Below are 23614 nucleotides of genomic sequence, written 5' to 3'. Positions count from 1 at the left end.
CTTTTAAGTTTTCCAGATGAATTCTTAGCAATGCATTACTAGTCAAAAATTTAGTTTTGATATATTTACGGTAGGAAATTTACAAAAAATCTTGATGGAACGTGATCTTTACTTAATTTCCCAATGATTTTTGGCATAAAAGAAAAATCGATAATTTTGACCCATACAATGTATTTTTGGTTATTGCTACAAATATACCCCAGAGACTTAAGACTGTTTTTGTGCTCCAGGGTCACATAGGTTCCAGAAACAGCGGCTTAAGAAACTTTTTCTGTGCAGTTATAAACAAGCTGGTAGTGTTCAATCTCTCCTCCTGAGTAAATGTGTACTTTTCTCCTGTGTTCTCAATCTAGCCTGAGCTCAGTTCAGTAACGTTCCTCTTACCAGAGCCATCTGCCCCATGTTTACCCTCATCAGCAGAGAGCTGGTAATCTCTGAAACATTTCCTACTGGCCCAGCCAAAGGGAATCAAGCAGGCGGTCAGTGTAATGTCTGTCGCAAGACACAAACAAAAATGTGTCTCTCTCTCATGCTCTCTTGGTCACACAGGTAATACAAGACCTAGATGAACTCTGCACTTCAGATGCTTCAGATTCACACCTGACAATTTAGTCTCCGACTAACTCTACAAGGACAATTTAAAGTATTTAAAACATTCCACCTTAACAGTAAACATGTTTTGCTTCTGGTGCTCTGTCCTAATGCCTCTGACATCCAGTTCCGTTTCTATTGAACACTGTGATGCAATATGTAAGATACACATAGAGATGCTCCAAGGCTAAAAACATACTCTATGCATGTACATAAACGCAGACATGGATATGGTGTAAGCATGCAACTCCATTATATAGCCTAGATTTAATAGGGATAGTTCATCCAACAGTGAAAATTCATTAATTACTCACTCTCGTTCCAATTTTGCAGGACACAAAAATGACATTTTGAAGAATATTTTTTTTATGCAATGAAGGTCCGAAACTATGGAAGCCTGTTTCTGCCACTGAAATCCATTAAAGGGGGTAAATATGAAGAAAATGTGCAGTCAGCTGTTCATGACAGGTCTAAATCAGCCCAGGTACCAGAACAAAAACACACTCAGCTAAATATCGTCTAATTAAAGTTATCGTCAAAATCCTAGAAAATAATGAGATGTCATTTTTTTGGCAGTATTGCACAACCCCATTCAGACTTAACAATGTGTAAAGTCAAATGAGTATATTTAGAAGCATCTGCTTTCATGTTTTGGCCTTAAATTGCTTCTGCACCTGTCATGAAGGGTGGACAGAGAACAAAATCTATAAATATGATTTAAAAGCAAGCTATCTTCGAATAATCTTGGGAAGGTGGTTACTATGATGCATTGTTCTTGTACACAGTGTGCTTTTCTGAGAGCACAATGGTGTGAGTGTGTGATAATAGGCGCTGTCCTGTGTTGTCCCAGAGCTGCTCCACACCCTTCCACAACATATTTCTGTGCCCTGTCTCGAGGGGATCCTGCTGATCGGAGGAATGTAAATAAATCAAGCAGATGACCTGGGTGTTGCTTTCCTGAGGGCCCTTCCATGGGTGGGATGTGCGTGCACAATCACTCCGGCCAGGTCAACCGGCTGAACTTAACTGGCTTTTCTTAAACATGCATGATGGTTGAAAAACGCTCTGGTGTTTAGTATAATATAACATTCGCTTCAAACATTCTTGGTCCTTAGAGTTTCTCACACTATATTATATAGTAATCAGGTTTGCTGGGCTCCAAAGATTAAAGGTTAGCAAAATAAGAAATATTTTAACTTTTCGACACAGGCCTAACAAGACTTTTGCATGAACACAACGTCCTACAACAGATGGCCCACACAGAGATCTGTTTGGAAATCTAAAATGGATATTTTCTACTGGCACACTAGCAAAAGATATAAATATCCATCTTTGAAAACAAACATTTCTGCGCAGAACTGCATATTTTAAACCACACTCTGTAAGCTCCTGTCTTTTGCATCACAGAAAAGCAGTTGGATTGACAGAGCCTCCTCAAATGCACACAAATCAATGAGTGATGTATGAGCATGTGATGCACTGTTTCTCGTGATTGTGATTCCTGTGTTAATACATTTAGGCCACCTCTTTGCGTCAATAAAAGGTCAACATTAAAGTCTGTGCAAACAGAATATTTGTATACGCTGCTTTGATACAACCTCTGTGATAAGTAAAATTTGCTTTAGACAGGCTAATTTTGACCCCAATGCAAGTGGCCCATACCTAGTGATATACAAAAAAATTAGCAACTGAATGCATTAGGAGGAAACAGAAAAAAATTGTTTTGGAGGGTTGAAAACATTGATTGACAGTAGCACTACTCCAATGACACGTTTGGATTGCATCATTGTCTTTCATGCACAATGTGGATAAGCTAAAAACAGGTCAGCACATGTGGACACACTTCATTCATCATGACCAAAAAATATTATAGAGTGGCTATATGTAAATCTGTTTGGCTGAAATATCAAGAGACAGCTCATTGGCAAAGAACTTTATGACTGTTGTATCACCCAGTCATACCATTTGCAAAATTACCCAAATACTACATTAATAACATTAAATAACAAAGCAGCAGGTTTATTCGGCTGCTGTCACTTTAAGACCAAATGCACAGATCTAAGATACCGACAAGCATTCTATAATATTCTATGAAAGTATTTTCAGTTCTTTCCTATGCTCAGTATTATGATCAAGTGCACCGCACACATCCTGAAAAGCGAAGACAAAATATTTTGATCACCATTTGGTGGCTGGATGCAGTATAGTTCATAAATCCCGCCCTCTCCATGTAAATGAATGGGAGTTGAGCCAAGCCGAAAATCTAATTATAATGCGAAAGGAATGGAAAATGGCTCAATTCTATTAATCACACAGCCCAAGTAATTAAATCATCTATGAGAGCAAGGTGGCCTCCTGGTGGTTCAGGGGCACTTTGCAGAGAGTCTACTGCATATGATCATAAAGCTGATAATATCCTTCTAGTATCTGCTATAAGAAACTGCAGTGTGAGGCATTTGCTCATTACGTGTCACGTTTTCACTTGTTCATATCCATCTGTTCTACCCCACACTTACACTCACATGTTCTTGCATCCAATGACGACACTCGGACAAATAAAACCTCTTTCCCTGTGGCCGCAGCTAGGCCCGAACACGTGTTGCTGAATGATGCATGAGCTGGCTAATCTCTGACACTAAAAGACCATCCCTCAAACAAGATGCATCATGCTGTCTTTTTCTGTCTCCTCACCGCACACACTACCTTTTCCCACCGGCTCCGCATATCAGGTGACTGACTACACAGGCCTTGAAATATTCAGAGCTATGTGAGAGCATCTAAATATAGATGTGCTGCTGCTCCCAGGACTCTAGCTAAATGTCATCGTGCGAAAGTGTGGATTAGCGTGCCTTTTCAATCCTGTATCCTGTATGATGTGTACGATGAATGAAAACCCTGTGTGTTGTGATGTTTATCTGTTCCTCTCTACCTTATCAGACTGTGAACTGTTTGGTCTAAAACCGTAACGCCCAGCTTGACCCAGACAATTTAGAGAAGCATTCAGTAGGGCAAAGTTCATTTGTAGTCCAGCTGCTGTTGTTGCAACTTTATGTGGTTGATAAGGTGTCCTGAACGGTCGCTCTGTGTGAAGATATATGCAGAAATGTCTCTGATTTACTTTTGATTTGAGATTAATCAAGAGCAACTGTAATTGAGTGGGTTGTTGCATGAAATTGTAGCACTTGCTGTTCTGCTGATTATCGAACTGAAAATAACTAAAGACTTTGGGCGGCACGGTTAATCAAAATATAAACAAAAAAGCAATGGGAATCAATACAATTATCAAATCCTACTTAATTAAATGAATAAATGCAAATGTCTATATCTTTGTATGACTTTGACTTTGGCTTGTTTAAGTGCCACCTGACTTCCTTCCTGACATTTCCCAACCTTTCCTTCAGTTATTACTTAAAAATGTTGGATTGGTTTTGAAGCGGTGACAAATGCTTCCTGCGTGACACTGAGGTGATAAAAGCTCCAGGGTGCATTTCCATATCATGCTGTCGGCCTTCAATTCGACTTTGCCTCAAACTACCACAACCCTCGACAGACGTCTATCGTCAGCTACAGGATGAGAGCGCGCTCCTGTGAAGACTATCAGCAGTAACAAGCTCCTTTTACAACACTGTCAAAGCTTGTGTGTTAGCAACTTCAGATTAACTTAATAAATTAATAAAAGAGCGGTTCAGATCATAGTGCGGCATTGAGATTGAAGTTGAAGCCTCCTGGTTCATCTTCAACCCTCAGATACAGCTTTGGCAGGTTTTATAGAGGTTAGGCTAGACAGTACATGTGTTGAATTATTTATGATCTCAGCACAGGGAAGTGTTATTCCATTGGCCAGTTTCAGGCTGCAATAATTTGGGTGGTTCAACTTGTGGTTTGCATCGGTGGAACATATTCTTCTGCTGGAGCCTCAGTATTTTGGAGGCGCGCTCAATGCAATGTCTAGACATGGTTTTTCTGTAAATATCACCAATGTATGTTGATTGACAATAAAGTTTTTTAATAAAGGAAAACCCTTTTTATTTGACCTAGTCAGCAGTCCCACCTTTGTCCTTGCTAAGATTAATTTAATGGGTGCAAAATACTGCATGACACACGTTCACCCTCACAAAAAGTTTGCAGCTAATACGGTGAACCGCGATTAGCCCCTTTTGATCCTGAGGTGATGTAAACAGGTGGTGTGTGGGGTGTTTTGGAGGGGAACCTTCATCAAACTACAAACACCCTGTTTAATAAAAGTCAAGAGGGAGACGTGTGTACAATACGCTTGCCAGACCACATTAGACGGAGAGAAAGCCAGGGAGTGGTTGCCTGTGCTGAGAGACTTCTAAAGCATCATGGTTTCGCTGTAACTTTAGAGCTGGAGTCTAAGCTTCAGTAACTATAGTGAAGTCTTGTGATGTTCAGTGTTTGATGCAGCGGCTAAATTAGCTGTCAAGCCATCAACTGTTGAGTTCACTTCCAGTCCAGTTGCCATGTTAAATACTTCTCGGGAAACAAGGTTTAGAACTGTCTGACATTTAAAAAAACGTGGCCTTTTGACATACCAGTAGTGTTTTTCATAGGGTTTGTTTTTCTAATGCTTTATTATACATTCTACTCAGCTCTTGTATACTATTTCTTATCCCGACAATGCTTGTGTTAATAGCAGCCGTGCTGTGGAACGTTTCAGATGCATCTCTCCACGCTGCTTTGCTAAAGATACACATCTACTTCACCACTGATTAAAAATAATGGTAGTGCGATGGTTGTGATATAGTAAACCTACCGACATCAGTCGCCATGACTTATGTTGAGAGAAAAAAATTGCGTTTTAGTAGCATAACATTGGTTAATGGAGATGCCGTCATTTCGCAATACTGTAGTTTTTTAAATCGACATTTATAAAATATCGCAAAGGTTTTGTGCAAACCTATAATGGAAACGCAGCTTTAGTTAACTTCTTTCACCAAGCCCATACGCGAGTTCCGTTCGGTTCAGTTGCATTGATTTACATTCAGCGTCAATATGGCCAACTTCCAGATTGATGACGTGTCGTGAAAACACCATATTGAAGAGTGCACACTACAAGCACAGTATAACATCTGACAGGACAGAATACCGTATTTTCCGGACTATAAGTCACACTTTTTTTCATAGTTTGGCTGGTCCTGCGACTTATAGTCAGGTGCGACTTATTTATCAAAATTAATTTGACATGAACCGAGAGAAATGAACCAAGAGAAATGAACCAATAGAAAACATTACCATCTCCAGCCGCGAGAGGGCGCTCTAATGCTGCTCAGTGCTCCTGTAGTCTACACTGAAAACATAGAGCGCCCTCTCGTGGCTGGAGACGGTATTGTTTTCTCTTGGTTCTAAATAAATGCGACTTATAGTCCAGTGCGACTTATATTTGTTTTTTTCCTCATCATGACGTATTTTTGGACTGATGCGACTTATACTCAGGTGCGACTTATAGTCCGAAAAATACGGTAGTTAGTTTTTCTTAGATGAGAGACTTTTTTTATTTCATAAGTTGTGAAAATATTGATAGAATGATGACACTGACATTAAACCCTCATCTGACCCGCAGATACTGAATCAGGACAGTGTTTTCAGACTCTCTTTACTTAAACTGCTTTCATGCACATCTTTCAAAATAAAAGTCTTGCATCAGATAAACATTTAGAATAATTTTTTGTTGTTGTTGTTTTTTTGAATGCACTCTCTCCGGTGACCCAATCAGAACCGTCTTGTGACCCATTAGTTGAGAAAAACTGCTTAAATTGCCCTTAATGAGCACATTTACAACTCACAAATATCAGCTTATAAATAGTTTTCCTTGTTTACATGCACGTCAGTAACCTGACAAAGCAAGTAAGCTGTATTTACATGATTTCATTAATAACCACATCTACTTCTGCTGCACGAGATGAGAACACATTTTTCATCATTTTCTGAATCATGAAAAAGTCTGCTTTTGTGATATATTTCCTTTCTCTACTGGTTTGCTTGGTCTAGATGCGCTTAAATCTGCACTAACGCTACGTTTCTGTCACGCATCACACATGCACTCTTCAATAAAACGTCAGAAAGTGAGTTATTGCGCTAACATGCCGAGCGAAATTGGAGTAAGAGGCAAAAAACTACCTGATGAGACCGGTTTATGCTTACGCCGTTAATGACCGTGTATGAAAAAAGGGTTACCGCGTTTTCAGGGATAAGTGCGTTTTCGGGCTTCTTTAGCATAATCGGCTTAAAGGGTTCATATTATGCTTTTTTAAAGATCATTGTTTTGATCTTTAATGCTTTAATGTTCAAAAAACACATTATTTGTCAAAATACTGTACATTATTGTAGGTCCTCTATGCCCCGCCTCTCTCAAACATGTAGTTTTCTACAAAGTCCCTCCTTCTGACAAGCACAGTCTGCTCTGATTGGTCAGCTGACCCAGTGCATTGTGATTGGCTGAACACTGCAAGCACTAGTCGGAAATGTAATGCACTTCTATAATCGCTTCATCTTTCAAAATAAATGTAAAGACAGTTAATCATTTCCTTAGTTTTACCTTCACTTCAAGCCCAAAAGGGGAACAGTCTCGTGACAGACTCAGTGATGAAGCTCGTATGAGTTTGCAGTACACAACAAGCCACAGATGGAGACAGCTGACTCCACTCTGTGACCATCTCTCTCTCTCTCTCTCTCTCTCTCACACACACACACCTCCTCTCCTAGGTTCATGAAACAGTCGTCCATTAAAATGCATTGCTGTTCGGTTGTAAGTAATCTTAAAAAGATTTCTAAATGCATCTACATTCGGAAGGCTAAATAAAGTGCTTTTGCTTTCTAGATACACACAGCATCTCCTTGACATGACTGCTTCAACACTAACTGTGTTACTGAAACCACGTCTTCTTTCTTTGCAACTTTACAGATCTTCTTTATGCACCAAGAGCTTGTAATACTCCAATGAGAAAGGAAAACTTGAAATCGCATCATATGACCCCTTTAAGAACGTGCATGTCTGCTTAATGACCATGTCTACAGGGGTCCACTCTATATCATTTAATGTTTTATTTATTTACTTATGTTTTGCATGATTCTGTATGTCGGTGAAACCACATGACTTTGTTTAAAGTTTTTTAATTATTAAGCAGTCAAGAAATGTTGGATTTTTACATTTTATTATGAAGAAATAATAATAGTTTATACCAAACTACTTAATATTTTCTTAATAAATAAGTTTTAATTCAGAAACCTTTTCATCAAAAAGGTGTGTTCAAGTCATTTATTACTGTATAAAGAAATAGATCCCAGCACATATTTTTGCACGGTTTAATAATGTCATGTGGTGGAGGAGCTATGCACCTTGGTTTACTAGGCAGTGAGCTTCCTTTGAGGGTGGCAAGAGGAATCTTTCTCTGTGGGCCAAATATAAGCCTCTTGAACCAGCAGGGAACAAAATGCAATTGTTTGTTTCTATGCTCCAATGCATTCCTCTCATTCTTCTGCAGAGGCCTTGATGGGAATCAGCTGAGTGCTGCTGAGGTCATTGAACTCGTTCTTGCTTTTCTAATCTGCCATTAAAGAATGCAACGGGCAGACTATAACGTGCAGTTGGATCATGTGGCCATTCTTATGTCCCAGACTTGATGTCATTGAGGAAGCATGGAGAGATGTCTAGAATGTTTTATATTTTAAAAGCTGAAAACTTTCTATTTGGCAAGATAGAGCTGACTTTATAAACTTAGAAACCTAGTTAAGACCTGCAATTAAGAAAAGTTGCAACTTTAACAAGCAAAACCTACTTGTTATGAGATGATGAGTAAAAGTGGTGGCCAACTGATCCCTCAGGATACATTGACTAAGGATTGTGTAAAAGAGCAAAAAATTTACTTTAGCAATACTCCTATACTATAGTGGAAGAAAGATCTTTTATGAAGTATTGATTTCGTTTTTTAGGGTGTACTAGAATAGGTTTTCATGCTTGATTGTTCCAAAAACAAATTATGTTTAATATATTTTACATTATTGCAGCACATCTCTTCTCAGTCTGTCTTGAACACTCTGTTTAGTTCCGTTTTCATTTAAGCCCCTCCTTCCTAAATACAAAATGAGCTTTGATTGGTTAGCTAGCCCTGTGCATTGTGATATATGGGTTCAATTTTGTCATGCCAATTCAAGCATGAATCAGACCCTGAGAATGTTTAGGAACAGGAGGATCATGCAGAACTTTTCTTAGCATAAATGGAAATTATGGTTCTTCTATGGAATCAGTGCCAAAACCCCTTTTTGGAATCTTTATTTTTAGAATGTGGAACATTATGATGTATTATTCCACTCTGGAATGAAGTGGTATTTATGAGCTTTCAAATGGAATTGTAAGAATAACCATTTTTCCCAAGTTGGCTTTCTAAAGCAAATTTACTGTCCCTTTAGCCAACAGCTAGTTGAGCCAGATGTTGACAAGCTTGTCTGCTCGATCAAACTAAGCAATGCTGAAAGTGTTACAGAGCTGAACTTCTACAACTGTCTGGTTTGGGTCAGCCAGCAAATCAGTGGACTGTCAGGACAGGTGAAAGGATAATTGGCGTGCACCTGTCCAACCTTCAGTACAACTCCGAGGTGAAGAAACTGGCAGGTAACATCATCACAGACCTCTGTGCACTTGAACATCTAGGCATAAAAACAATTCCCCCATGTGCCATCTCCTAGTTAAACAGCTAACACAGAAATTACCACCTGTTTTCTGTAATTAACTTCTGTAGTTGTTTTCGTGTCATATATGTATGCATGTACCAAGAGCTCCTAAAAAACACACCAAATTCCTTGTGTTTGCACAAACTTTGGACAAAGAAGTCCAAGAACATTGGAATAAAACTTTCATATTAAGTAAAAATCTTTCTCAAACTCACTCCTGGTACTTGATGAATCTGTAGTGCTACAGAGATGTCAGGGGAGGTCAAGTTTCTTCTAGCAGATTACTGTTTACAGCTGTTTACCTGGTGATCTAATATATTTAGTCACTGTTTTCAACAACTGGGGTTCCTCATCTGTTGCCAAAACTATTAAGACTTCATTAGACGGTTGAGCTATTTCATATTTCTTTTTATTTATTTGTATTGTTTGGCTTCATTTACATTAAGTACTCAATCTACAATGATATAGAATGAGTCTTTGAATAAGACTCATTTGAGTGCACTTAATGAACTCTTTAGACATTAAAGGTGAAGTCATTTTTCCACAAACTGTTTTACATATCAATAAATATTTCTTGAAATCTTTTTCAGAAAATGATACTCTTGGGAAAGTGAAGAGGCCAGCCAACTTGCATTAACCTAGCAACCAATTAGAGATACTCAGCAATGGCACAGCAACACGTCTCACTAAGTTTTCAATGCACAAGCTCCACAATTTTTTAAAATTATTATTTAATTTAAAAATATAAAATATAAAAATTAATTGCAACTTTTTGTCTCACATTTATGAATTTTCTTCCCCATAATTACCAGTCTACATCTCTTTTTTTCAGAATTGTATGATATAAACTCGCAATTCTGACTTTTTTAAATCAAAACTGAGTGATGTAAACTCGCAACTGCGTGTTATAAAATCAGAATTATAAAACAGATAGTTCCGCTCCTTGATTCTGATTGGTTGAGCTGCGTTGGAACTGTGGTAAATTACACTACAAACATACATCTTTGTTTACTTCTGTGTTGCTCGGCAACCACTTTGTTAGAACCACAACTGTTTCTAAGGGACTACATTGTTTGTTGGAAGAATACTCTTTTTATTTATACCATTACACTTTATTTGCTCTGTTTTATTCTGTGAAACCTTACTACGTATGTGGAATAACCGTTCTATAAAAGCAATAAGCTGACAACGCCCCTTTGCTGTTATAAATTCACTATAAACCACGGCTTCACAGGGCTTATTGCCTTATTGAGATATAATCTCTTGTGATTCAGATTTTTTTTTTTTCTAAAAACTAGCAATTGTGAGTTATAAAATGCAATTCTGAGTAATAAAAATACTTTATAGTGTCACAATTCTGGCTTGTTATAAAGTCAGAATTGCAAGATATTGACTCATGCAGCTCACAAATGATACTTGATATCATGCAATTTCTAATTTATAACTTGTAATCGCCAGTTTAAATTTCACAATTCCGACTTTTTTGTAAACACGCAACTATGAGAAAAAAAAAAAGACTCAGAATTGTGATATAAAATGTAAAAAAATTATTCAGTGGAGGAAACAGGCTTCCATAAAAATGTAACATGATATGCATGCTGATAATTCCTTATTACAATATGTAGCTTCCTCTCCAAAACCAATAAATCCTGAAGCTTTTATGTCTTGTGTTTGGACTTCCCCAGCTAACCGCGGCTCACTAAACCCTTGCACTTTGAGCCGCAAGATGTTTCAACAAGCTGTCATCTCACCATCATTGTTTTGGCAACCAGGCGTTTGTCTTTGCAGCAGACATCTCCCTGGTTACAGGCTTGGCATCTGTATAAAGCTAGCATCTCCATGGAAAAGTTAGCTGCAAAACAGTGTTGTTACACTGAATGTGAAAATGCTGTCTCTGTCAGTATCCTGAAAGTGATACTGTTTCAAGTTTCAAAGTCCATTTATTTATTTATTTATTTTCAAAATCCAAGACATCGTAATAGGGTCACCTTTGTTCTCTGTGATACTTTTAAACTAAGATTAACAGCTTTGCCTAAATCTGTATTAATGTACTCAGTGCTTTATACTTACTTGAGCACACTCAGAAAATGTAGGAGTGCCTTGATCAATGACAGAAGTTAACTTTACCATTATGGGGTAATATCTGCCCTCTTAAATGGAATTTCATGGTCATTTCTTAACTTTGCAAGGGCATGTTTTAACATTATTAAATGTGTGTGTCATCTTTTACAGTGTCAACATTTTAAACGTAAATGTATAAATTTGTTAAAATATTAATGCAAACAAATTCAGAAAGAGTAATAAGACATGAGTAAGCTGCTACCAGTCAAATTAAATCAGTATCAATGGTGGCGGCAAGTCACTGATTCATTCAAATTGGCTTTTTCATTAAGGAGCAAAGCAAGTCTTTTTAAATGTTCCATTGAATCATTGACTCACCTAATTTGTTCAAAAATGCAGATTCATTCATCAACAAAATACAGCTGTGTTTGCTCAGATACACACAACTGTGACTTGTTTGGAACTATATTGCACAAAAAATTGCAGTGCAAAACATAACTGTTGCACAGTATAGATGACACCATGCCTGTATCTCAGTTAGTGTCAATCTTCATGTTGCTTTTTTTGAATGTAACGACACACTATGAATTGGTAGTAGACTTTTCATAGAAGTAGAGTCAACAGTGTTCAAACTATAAATTAATGGCTGAAATATGACATAAACTGGACACTGTTTGGATCTCCTTGTTCAGTGTAGTTCTTAGATTCAGTGATGTTGACCTGAAGACTTCTAGGTAAATGTACATCAGTGGTGTCCAAACCTGCTCCTGGAGGGCCAACGTCCTGCAGAGTTTAGTACCAACACAGTATAGCATGGTGATGTACTTGACAAGGTTAATGTTTTGCTATTTTTAGATGAACAAAACAGCTTGTTTTACAGCTTGATATTGCAAATTGGTGAGTCTTACCATATTATTTTAATGTATTATCTTAATTATGAGCACACTGGTTTGTAGTGCAAACAGTTTGACCGTTTACTGCATGTTGTTATTTTTCTCATTATTTCCCCACAGCGGCTAATGAACCGAAAGTCGCATATTCACAGAAAACCGCTTATTATTTCCATGTTGAAAAATAAGGCGGATAACATACAGTATAAAACATGTGTTACTCTTAAACGGTGGAGTTTCATAAAAAAAAAAAAAAATAGTTTTGATCAAAAAGCTGAGAAAATCAAATTGTTGTCAAACTGACTGTCCGGATAGGATTCAGATTTAAAGTAAATTGCTTCTATCAACATCCCCAAAGCTTGCCCAGTCCTATACCACTTCCTGGGCTGAAATTTCATTTGATAACGTTAGGCAGTGTTGAATTATATGCTGTTTAATGTTTGATGATTGCATTATATTACAAAAGCATCTGCTTACATATGTGATTGCTTGTTGCTTCTTCTTCGCCATGTCTAGAGATTCAGTACTCTTGCAGAAGATACGCAATAGCACCTCCTACTGTATAACAGTGAAAACAAGGTATGTCAGTGGCAAGAGAGTTTCCCAAAATATTTATTTCAATAATTGCATTAAGGAACATTCTTACAAACTTTACATTTATATTAAGAAACCTTCTTGAATCCAGCCCCTAAGACTCTCTAGCGTCAATGTATCCAGCCTTCGAGAGATTACTTGATGCAAACTCCGCTAATTAGTGAGCACTTAGATGCAGACACTTTCTTACCACAGTGTAAGTAGCTGGTCGAGAAGCTTGAACAAGGTTTGGGGCAGGACTACCTGTTGGCTGGACTAATGGCAGGCGGGTGAGTGTTTGGGAAGTCATTATTTTTGCAATTATATTTGGTGGTGCAGTAATTACACTTTAAACCTGCAGCTATCGATTAATTTAATGAAGATGGATGCCTTTGTCATTATTCATTCTCGGCTCTACACTGATTAGCTTGATTACTGCTGAGTGCCTGTAGAAAGAGGATGGATTGGAATCGGCATCCAACTCCATACGCCCTTCCACCAGGTGATGAGTCAGCGATCTTTTGCCAATATCTGTGCCCTCCACATGCACCACGCCAGCCCTTTTGGACTGCCGGCTCTTGGCAGATACAATAAGCAGAGTTTATTAGATTAGTGGCCAGGCCTGGCTTGTTTATTTATAGCAGGGGTGGCTGCTTTCTTCTCTTCTCCCTGGGGAAAGGGCAGCACACCCACGCACAGACCACCGCTGACAATGTGTTAACCTCAGTCATCAATGTTCAAGGTGGAGTGGCTGAAAGCTTATTTTATACAACAATGTCTACCCTTGTGTTTGTGCATTTCCTCAGGCTTTTCCAGGTATTAAACACGGTCATGGAGCACATGAGTTGTGCAGATATTAATATCAGGTACTTGGTGTGCTTTTCGCACATTGAACACGGTGTGGGATTGTTATGGCTTGGTGTGCACCTCTAATGTTATCTGATTTTCTGCTGTACAGAGATGGCCCAGTGATTTTTGGCTCCAGGCTAAGTAAGCAGTAATTTTGGTTTCCCTGCCTGCAAGTTTTAATCCCAGGTGGCTGCTTCAAGCTTGTGTCTAGTCTCATTTAGCCAGACTTTTGACTTGCAGCACAAAGTCTGACCCTCATCACAGTCTATAGTTGCCAAGAGTTGCCAAACACACAACCAAACACACTTATATTTTCATACCATTTAAGGTGGGTTTATTTCAAATAGATTACACCACAATAATAGCTCTTCATGGAAAATAATGAATTCAAATATTGGTGCAGGAGTCTCAGCGAATGTTTTTTTCCCCTGGTGAACTGATTAAATGCCTGTGCGCCTTGACCTCTTGAATTTGCATTGCTGTCAGGCAATGGATGAGCTTCTGAGGATAAGACTCGCTTGTGTCTGGTTCATATTTAACAATGCTTCATAATAATATAGTTGCATGCCTAAAAGATACAAGTAAGTGAATGCAAATCCTTGTAGTTATTCAAGCTCAGTTTCATTCTGGAAATTAGAAAGCAACTGATATTGTGTTATAGACTCACCTAAAGGATTATTAGGAACACCTGTTCAATTTCTCATTAATGCAATTATCTAATCAACCAATCACATGGCAGTTGCTTCAATGCATTTAGGGGTCAAGACAATGAGTTCACTGTACTAAAATGGCCCCCACAGTCACCAGATCTCAACCCAATAGATCATCTTTGGGATGTGGTGGACCGGGAGCTTCATGCCCTGGATGTGCATCCCACAAATCTCCATCAACTGCAAGATGCTATCCTATCAATATGGGCCAACATTTCTAAAGAATGCTTTCAGCACCTTGTTGAATCAATGCCATGTAGAATTAAGGCAGTTCTGAAGGTGAAAGGGCATCAAACACAGTATTAGTGTGGTGTTCCTAATAATCCTTTAGGTGAGTGTACATGTCATGGGGAAGCAGCAGTTTGATGAAAATCTAGTTAGTTAAATAGTCAAAAACGTTGGCTTAGACATTCAGCTCCTAAATACTGAGATACTGTATGTACAATGTAAGTATGTGCAATGCATTGGACAAGCATTCATTTCTGCATATGCCTGATTTGCGTATAGTATGATTTCTATTCTTAGCAACACTTTGCTCTTTGTGGATAAAAAAAGATAAGTGTAATTTAGCAACTATGGCCATATTCCTTTACAAACTCCTCTTTTCGCTACAGGAGGTCCATCAAGTTTGATCTAATTGAATCTTTCCCAGAAAATTGCCTGATCAAGAATACGATCATTGTTCCAGTGAAGGTCATATTGGATTGAAGTTAAAGTTGAAGAAAATAAGCAGGGGATGATATTCAGTTATAACCGTACGTCACTCTGGTTTCCATTGTTCATTGTCCTTTGTCTTTCGTCCTTGCTAGGTTCCCATCCAAAATTAAAAGACTGTCACTCAATCCACCATCCCCAAACTTTGATTTACATGCAGTTAGTTTGGATGAGAAAAATCTATTGTGAAAACTCCTGGCAAAATGCTTTCCCTCAATTTTGTTCATCTCGCCGAAGGATGAATGCCCCAATGAGACGTTCTGTGTGTGTACACACGCTAGCATTGACCCTAATTTGAATATTTATGAGGTGGAACAGGTCCAATCGCAGATCATTTAGGAGACTGCAGCAGTTGGATCTCTTATGCCAAGTCAGCTCGGCTCTCAGGGACCTCAGGTGTTTTCCAATGAATAATCTTCTTCTGGAAACCTGCCGGCTGCTGAAAAACACAATGAGATGACAATGAGTGCAGGATGCACAGAGCATCACACAGATGAAATATGATAACAGAGACCAATATTGTGTGCTGTTCCACACTGTACTAAAACCTCAAGTCCAATGCTTGGGTTGATTTAAAATGAGACATGCAATCTCTATGACCTCCCAGTACATGCAGGTGCATGTGATACGGCAGCTGCGATTAGCGTGGTATGCTTGTCAGGTTTAATTAACTGCAAGGCAGGAGCACTGTCACTCTTTTTATTTTTTCCTCTGTAGTCATGTCGAATCAATAGCCGAAGGTTTTTTCTTCTTTTTGAGTTCATCCAGGGCTCGGCTGCCTACACTACCAGTTTGCTGACATGTCTGGTTATCTTGGTAAGAAGTCCTGTGTCATAATTTTGCCTCTGAGCCAGGTCATTGGACAAACACCCCTGAGACCAGCTTGCTGACCTTATTGTGTGAAGCAAGTTGGCTGTTTTTCCTTCTCTGTGAACCTAACCAGGCACAATGTGACCAGCTTCTAATTAGCAAAGTGATTTTCTGTCCTCACTGAAAGAGAAATACTGCCCAAAGCTATAGACATAGCCAATTAGGACATATTTGACAATTAAAAAGAAGCAATTAGAATTTGCAATGGATGGGGCTACGTAGAACAATTTGACAAAAATAGGCTCCACAGTGGGAGTTTTAAAGGTTTGCAGGGTACTTTCGTGAAATCAGAATTAGAGTTTGTTGTAGAGGTCTTCTTGTGTCCTAAAATGTGTACCCAACCATTTCTTACCTGAACCTGATGTGCATAACTTTTTTTTTTAAAGAAAAATCTGACCCAAGACAGACCCGATAAAATTAGACCCAACTCAACAGTATTTTTTTTTTCAAACCCAAATGGACCTGAACATTAAATGCATTGACATGTGCACAGCCCATGAAGTGGACCCATGAAGACCTCTAGTTTGTGGCTTTTAGTTCATGCATGTTAACTTTTTTTATTAATATGCTGCTGTATGAGTGTCTTTCTTCTGCTGGACACAAAAGAGGATATTTTGAAGAATGTTGGTAACCACACCATTTCTGGTCCGCATTGACTTCAGTATTCATTTTGTCCTCACCATGGATGTTAGTGGGGACCAACAACACATGCTAAATATCTTCTTTTATGTTCAACAGAAGAAAGAAAATCATGCAGTTGATGATTTTGAAGTTGATGTTGAGTAAATTATTACAGAACTATCCCTTTAAAATGGGGGGGAGGGGGGAGGCATGCTGAATCATTAACAGATCAGTAACATGTATTTAGAAAATGGATTGGGTGTATTTACACTTCATCACAGTTTAACATCATCTTTCCAATCCAAAAGAAGCTACTGTTACTGTCACATAATGGATGCAGTGCAATACAGTGAATACAGCCAATCACATCGCAAGATGGGGAAGAGCAGCTTCAAAATGGGATAATGAAGAATAATTCATTTAGCATATCCCTTCTTTGACCCATATAACGTGTAAAGGACATTCCCAAAATCTATTACAAAGAAAGTGACCCAGATTTTTTACTTTGACACATTTATTCTCCTTTTTAAATTTCAAGTTTTAAAAAGTTCCTTTTTTTTTTTTTACAATTAAGATGCAGAAGTTAATAATGGAAAAATTATATTTCTAATAATCATATCTTGAATAACAGCCATACCAGAAATACTGTAGCGGTAAGAGGGTACAGAGATGAAATACCATGGTATTTTGATACAGTACAGTTGTGGTCAGAATTGTACATACACTTTTAAGTATCTGCAAAATGTTAATTATTAACATTGTTAACATAGGTATCATGTAAAATGCATGTTATTTTTATTTGCTGACCTGAATAAGATATTTTACATAAAAGACATTTACATATAGTCCATAAGAGAAAATTACCCCATTCAAAAGTTTTGATTTTTAATACCGTTTTGTAACCAGGATGATCCACGCTTTTTTTTTTTTATACTGAAACTACCCACTATTCTTCAGAAAAATCCTTCAGGTCCCACAAATTATTGCATTTTTTGGTTTTCCAGCATCTTTTGCATATTTGATCTCTTTTCGTATGATTTCGAGATCCATATTTTCACACTGAGGTTAACTGAGGGACTCATACACAACTATTACAAAAGGTTCAGATATTCACAGATGATCCAGAACGAAACACGATGCATTGAGAGCCATGCATATGTGCACATATCTATAGACTGAACATGTAATAGGCATACGCATGATGTCATATTTTTTTATAGTTGAGACGATGGAGACAATAACGGCATCATTTTTAAAACTTGCACTTTGAAAACTGTTTCCAAAAGTTTGCATCTTCTGGCCTTTAAAACACTATTGCTATTTAAATGAATGGCCAAAAACACATAAAAGGATTGAAAATAGTGTTGAGTTAGTTTAGGCTTTCAATCATATATCAAACATTGATCAATGCACATGCATAGAGCTCATCAAATATGATTTTCTATGGGAAATGCTAAATATTAAGTGAGCTTGTAGCATAAACAATATACTGACTTTTTAAGCCGCTTTTTTGGTAACATTTCTTTTAATGCTTTTACTTGCTATAATAATGTAGATGATGTCTTTAAATGATGTCTATTTGGGGGCTTTTTCAACATATATGTGATGAATTATTTCATTTCAATTTGTAATCAGTTGACAGACTTAAATATGGAATGATTACTCTATTCATATACATGCCATTTACACATGGTATATAGAAAAATAACACTATTGGTACTTGTATTGGTCATGTCTCTTGGCAGGATATTAGTTCCTAAATAACATACAGATGTCTGTGAAAAAAAGTTTTTAAAGAGTGAAAGTGTTGCAAAAATAGTGTCATTGGAATATCTGATCTTGTGACAGCTATCAGTTTCTGGAAGTGTATTTATCTATCAACATAAGGGTAATGGAAAACATATGCTACACTCCAGAAGAGAAGTCATGTGATGAGTGTGTAAAGAGTGTATTGAAGCCTGACCTGTGACGTTTGTTCCTGCGCTCCTGTCCCATGATGCCCACCTGACTCTCTCCCATCATCCAAAGCTCTCGTGATTTCCAACACGCTCACATAGTTAAGACAGCACTCGAAATCATTTAGAAACGCTCTGTTCTGCAGCGCTGTGTAGGTTATGTTCGGACAAAATACTAGCACACTACATACTCAATACTGTGCAATGTACTTTAGACTATATTCAAATAGAACACATCATATGTTGCCAAATAACTTCTCTAGATTTGTATACATCCTGATCATGTTTAATTCAGCAATTTGAGATTTTTAAAGTGCAATTTTGTATATTATTTTTGCCAGTCATATTAGGTTAAATCAGGCACATTGCATTATAGTATATTTATATGGTGTTTAAACATATGTAGCAGTGTTAGATAAGGAACAACTTCTTGGAAATGTAGCCTTTCAAAAGCCTTAAGATTTCTATGAATCAGTGAAGTGTGGCCTTTTGTAACTCCTGCTTGTGTTTTCACTCATGTGACCCTAAGTACTCGCCCGAGCACTTCCAGACCTCTGAAACTCTGCTGTCACATGACAACAAGCCTCAAGGACTTTGTGGCCTTTTGACTTTGAACTGTCTGCACCATTTGGGCAACCTTTGAAAACTAAGTTTTAGTTCTCCAAACGTTTCCTCCTATTCTCTAAAAGGGACTTTCCATCGTTTGTGTGCACATCGTACAGAAATATAGGAGGTGGAATGTATGTGTGGGTGAACGTATAAAAAGGATTTTTACGCAAAGACAAACTTCTCGAACCTTTGCAGGCATGACTTGCTTGGCATTGTTGAAGTTTAACAAGGGCTCGTGCTGTCAACCCCCCGTCGCTCATAAAGCAGGGTTGGCACGGTGGGTGGCATGCAGTGTTTACTAATTAACACCCGAAATGTGCTGTGGTTTCATCAGGGGAGTGCACACTGGGAGTACAACACAAAAATGGCCGCGCTTGCATGACTGTTAAATCAGAACTTAATGAGATGATGATTTTCCCTTGAAAAAAAAAACGAAAGAAAAACCCAGAGGTTAACAGAGATACACAAATGTTATCCACCCATGAGGCTTTCTTGCGTTTTATTTCTCAGCTGTGCTATGTCTCTCTCAGTCTGCATGGAAGGGAGGATGAGAGGAAATAGACTGCACCCTGTGAAGCTTCAGAATGAAAGGAAATACTTCCTGTATGTCGTTTTAAAAGGACAGTTCACCCCAGAATTAACCTGCTTGTACCAAATCTCTATGATTTTCTTTATTCGATGGAACATAAATGGAGAAGCTAAACAAATGAAAGTTAATGGGGAAGGGACACTCCATCTCCAAAAATGACACAAAACACACACAATTAATATCTTAATAAATTAATTTATTAAGTATAATAAAAGCAGCCCGGTATTATATTTTTAAGTCTTCAAAAGCTGTATAATGGCTTTGTATATTCACAAATAATCTCATTTGTGTACATTTAAATATATTGTAAACATACATGTACGATGTACTCCGCCATTTTTGTTTATGTTTGTTCGCGCTTGCCTTTAAAATCGACACGCAATGCACATGTCTACACAACTAACATGTACTAACATGGACGCACTGTTTTCAAAGATTCCTGTATTGGGTTTTTACACGGAAACTTGCACTTTGAAACCCGTTTTTCAAAAATATGCGTATTCAGTCCCCAAAACGCTGTTGATGAGTAAACGCACAGACAAAAGGCATAAAAAGTTCCCGTTTTAGGCTGAAAATGTTGTTGTGTAAACATCCCCTAAAATCCTTGACTTGCATTCAAATATGCATACTTCACTAATAAGTCACATGACACTGGATCACAATGTTTTTTTCAACCTGTTCCTCACTAAAAGCTTTCACATTTGAATATAGGGCACGATTAGTTTAGACTGCAAGGCACTTTTATCATCTTCTTTTGTGCTTTTTACATGCTTTCATTTTTTTCGTCCACCTAGATCTGGATTACTGTATGCATATTTTCTCATATTACTTTGTGTGGAAACCTGATAAATGGCTATAACGCCCATTATGGATTAATTTATGATACTTGGTCTACACTATCAGAATAATTACACAAGATATGAGGTATCTATCTCCAACAAGCTGAGTTTTGTCTTCTGGAGAAGAACTACAGGAGGAACTCTCCCCAAGTTCAAGTTGGGATATCCTGTTAAACAATACGATCCTGGTTCAGGGATGTCCTCTTCCTCTCTCCGTCTGGCTGCCTGAAGTAGTTATATTACCGGGCTTCCTCTCTGCTCGCTTTTTAAGGCACATATTAATGCATTATTCTGAAAAAGTCATAGTTATAATAAGAACTGGTCCCCAAACTAAAGTGGGATGATCTAGACTGTTATATTTTCTGAAGACTAAAGTCTAATCAACAGTAATAGTGATGCATTAGTAAGCACCATGATCGATCTGTTCAGTTTAATGCTACATTTTGATGAAATGTCTTTCTGTGTCTCTGTTCAGGAGGCGTTTGTGGAGCTCTACGGCAGGCAGAGGGACTCTGTGTTTCGCAGCTCGTGGTCATCGATAGTAACGGTCTTCGGTCTAGCCGCTCTCGGGGCTGTTGGCTTGACCATAGGAGCCTACCTTGCTCAGAAATGAGACGCCTTCCCCTTCTCCAGTCGCTTGCCCTCTCTCTCCATCCGAACCCCCTCCCCATCTTTCCCCAAAGACAGTCGTGTCCCAGGACAGATGCTCTTCAAAGCCTCTCTCCCACGCTCTACCAGGCTTTCTTCTCTGCCCTCAAACACAAAGACAGAAAAGACAGGAAACGAATGTGCTGCCGACAGACCATGACAGAATGGAAGAGAAGAAAAATAACGAAGTGAAAGAGACACTTTTGCTGTTCTTATATGTAAAAACGATGGAGGTTTTGAAGGTCTGTGCTGATTGACGACACCAGCACTCTCCAAATGTCCTTTAGGAGTCATGTTGATCTTAAGAGACAGTCTGCACTAAACTTCCAGCGCTGCTCTGAGTAGTTCTGGTAGCCCGTCTTACACCCATTGCTCTTCTAGCTAACGTTTCTTGTGCCGCCATCCTTGTATCAGTTTGTAAGACCCTGAAGTACTGTGAGGAGGAAAAGAGAGAAATGTAGAGACAATGTCCCTCAAGCAACCTGATTTTGATGATTTTTTGTGCTCACTGAATGACAGAGGTGTGAGATATACAATATGCAGAGGCACAGCTGAAAATGGGTAGTGGGATGCCCGTCTCTCTTTGTAGCAATTTAAAGAACTTTATTAAAGACTTTCCTTGAAGTGATTTGGGCCAGAAGGTAATCAGAGCGTCCCGAATGGGAAAGTAGTTGTGAGACTTTAAGAGAGTCTTGGTTAGACACTTTATTGACATGTTTGACAGATGCATGTGAGCCGCTCAGTACAGTACGTTTATTCTTCATCAGTACTTCAGCTACACTATGAGTTCACTCTAGCGTTCATTCATACACCTAAAGAAGCAGTTGGGTGGATCTCAGATCTGTCAAGAGCAAGTCAAGGAAAAATTACATCTCAAAATCAAAAGGAAGATATATTACTATATACACTACCGTTCATAAGTTTGAGGTCAGTAAAAACATTTTTTTAAAGAAATTAAAACTTTTTATTCAGCAAGGATGCATTAAATTGGTCAAAAGTGACAGTAAAGGCTTTCATGTTGCAAAATCCTAATTCAAAATCAATCTTTCTTTTAAATCCTGAAATATATATATATATATATGTTAAGCAGCACAATTGGTTCCATTGCTAATAAATATTTCTTGAGCAGTGAATCAGAATATCAGAATGATTTCTGAAGGATCATGTGACACTGAAGACTGGAGTAATGATGCTGAAAATACAGCTTTGATATATTTATAATAGGAAACAGTTATTTTATATGCTAAAAATATTAGTTTTTGATCAAATACATGCATCCTTGGTGAACATAAGTGAAGCACATTTTTCCCCACCATTCAGTTCTATAGTAATATAATGATTTAAATAAAATACATAGTACACACACACACAAACACACACACATTATGACTGGGACTTGCTTACACAAAAATCCAGATTTTTCATTACTATTCGTATTTTTTAATTTCCCAAGCATCATGTTCAGGGAGCGCTTGGGTCTAGTGTAAACAAGTGGAAATCTGCAACCGAAATCCATTCTGTGTTCCTTGGATTTGGTGTTTACTGTTATATGTGCAATCTTCCTGACGTCTGTTCCCAAAACAGCAGGCTTCAGCGTAATCCTGCCGCATGTTTAAAGGATTGCCACAAAGGAAATTAAAGGTTCGAGTGCAAAACCTACGGACAAAAGCTACTGTATACAGTGTGTACTTTGGTGCTTTTGCATCGGACGCCTTTAGATTCATAACACATGGAGCCACGATTAAACTTCGGACAACAGAGAGATGCACGACGTTCCCAGAAGGCGGCGTTATGAAATATTTGCTCACACTGGTGTAGGATCAGATGCCATACGCTGCATCGCTCCCTATGGCTCTGTATGGGGTGCTAAGATACATTTGAGAAATGGGTGCCCTCTTTAGTAGATCCTACATCCTGAACCAGTCAATGTTACTTGTTATCTGACTTTATGGATGTATGTTCACCTTACAATGTGATATTGTCTAAAATACACATCCAGTATTTTAATAGGTGGTTGATGGATGGCTTTGCAAATCAACCATGTCTAGCCGAGCAGAAGAACACGTGTAAAAGGAGACTATTAGCTACACGTCTGTATATGTGATAGTGTGGTCAACAACAACAAAATCTGTCTGAAAGGACTGAAGCTTTATGTAAAACAAGTTCGCTTTCAAAATGAGTGTCATAGTGTCATCAGTAGATGCTGTTTGTCTCTCGTTTACAGCTGTGATTCTCTCTAACACTAACATTTGTTCAACAGATTTCATTCTTATTTCACTTTTATTTATTTTTAGGTACCTTAAACAGTTTGCTCCAGAAGATCATTTAGAGTTTTATTCATTTTAAAGTTTTAGTTTCTACAAATGATTTGGAGTAAATATGAATCAGTGCTGCTTAATGTAAAGAT

The 23614-nt window shown here is 38.1% G+C and overlaps 1 protein-coding gene across 1 annotated transcript in view; it reads left to right on the top strand.

Moving 5' to 3' along the window:
• bcl2b (BCL2 apoptosis regulator b) overlaps window positions 1-21208 on the top strand; it is a 29439-nt gene extending 8231 nt beyond the window's left edge. The window contains exon 2 of the mRNA XM_052611269.1: window positions 21035-21208. Within this exon, the coding sequence (XP_052467229.1) occupies window positions 21035-21172 (138 nt within the window). The 3' untranslated portion in view covers window positions 21173-21208. The remainder of the gene's footprint in view (window positions 1-21034) is intronic.
• The last annotated feature ends 2406 nt before the right edge of the window (window positions 21209-23614 follow it).

Source organism: Carassius gibelio, chromosome A2, assembly GCF_023724105.1.
Source record: "Carassius gibelio isolate Cgi1373 ecotype wild population from Czech Republic chromosome A2, carGib1.2-hapl.c, whole genome shotgun sequence".
Taxonomy (NCBI): Eukaryota; Metazoa; Chordata; class Actinopteri; order Cypriniformes; family Cyprinidae; genus Carassius; species Carassius gibelio.
This window is presented reverse-complemented; position numbering and strand designations above follow the sequence as displayed.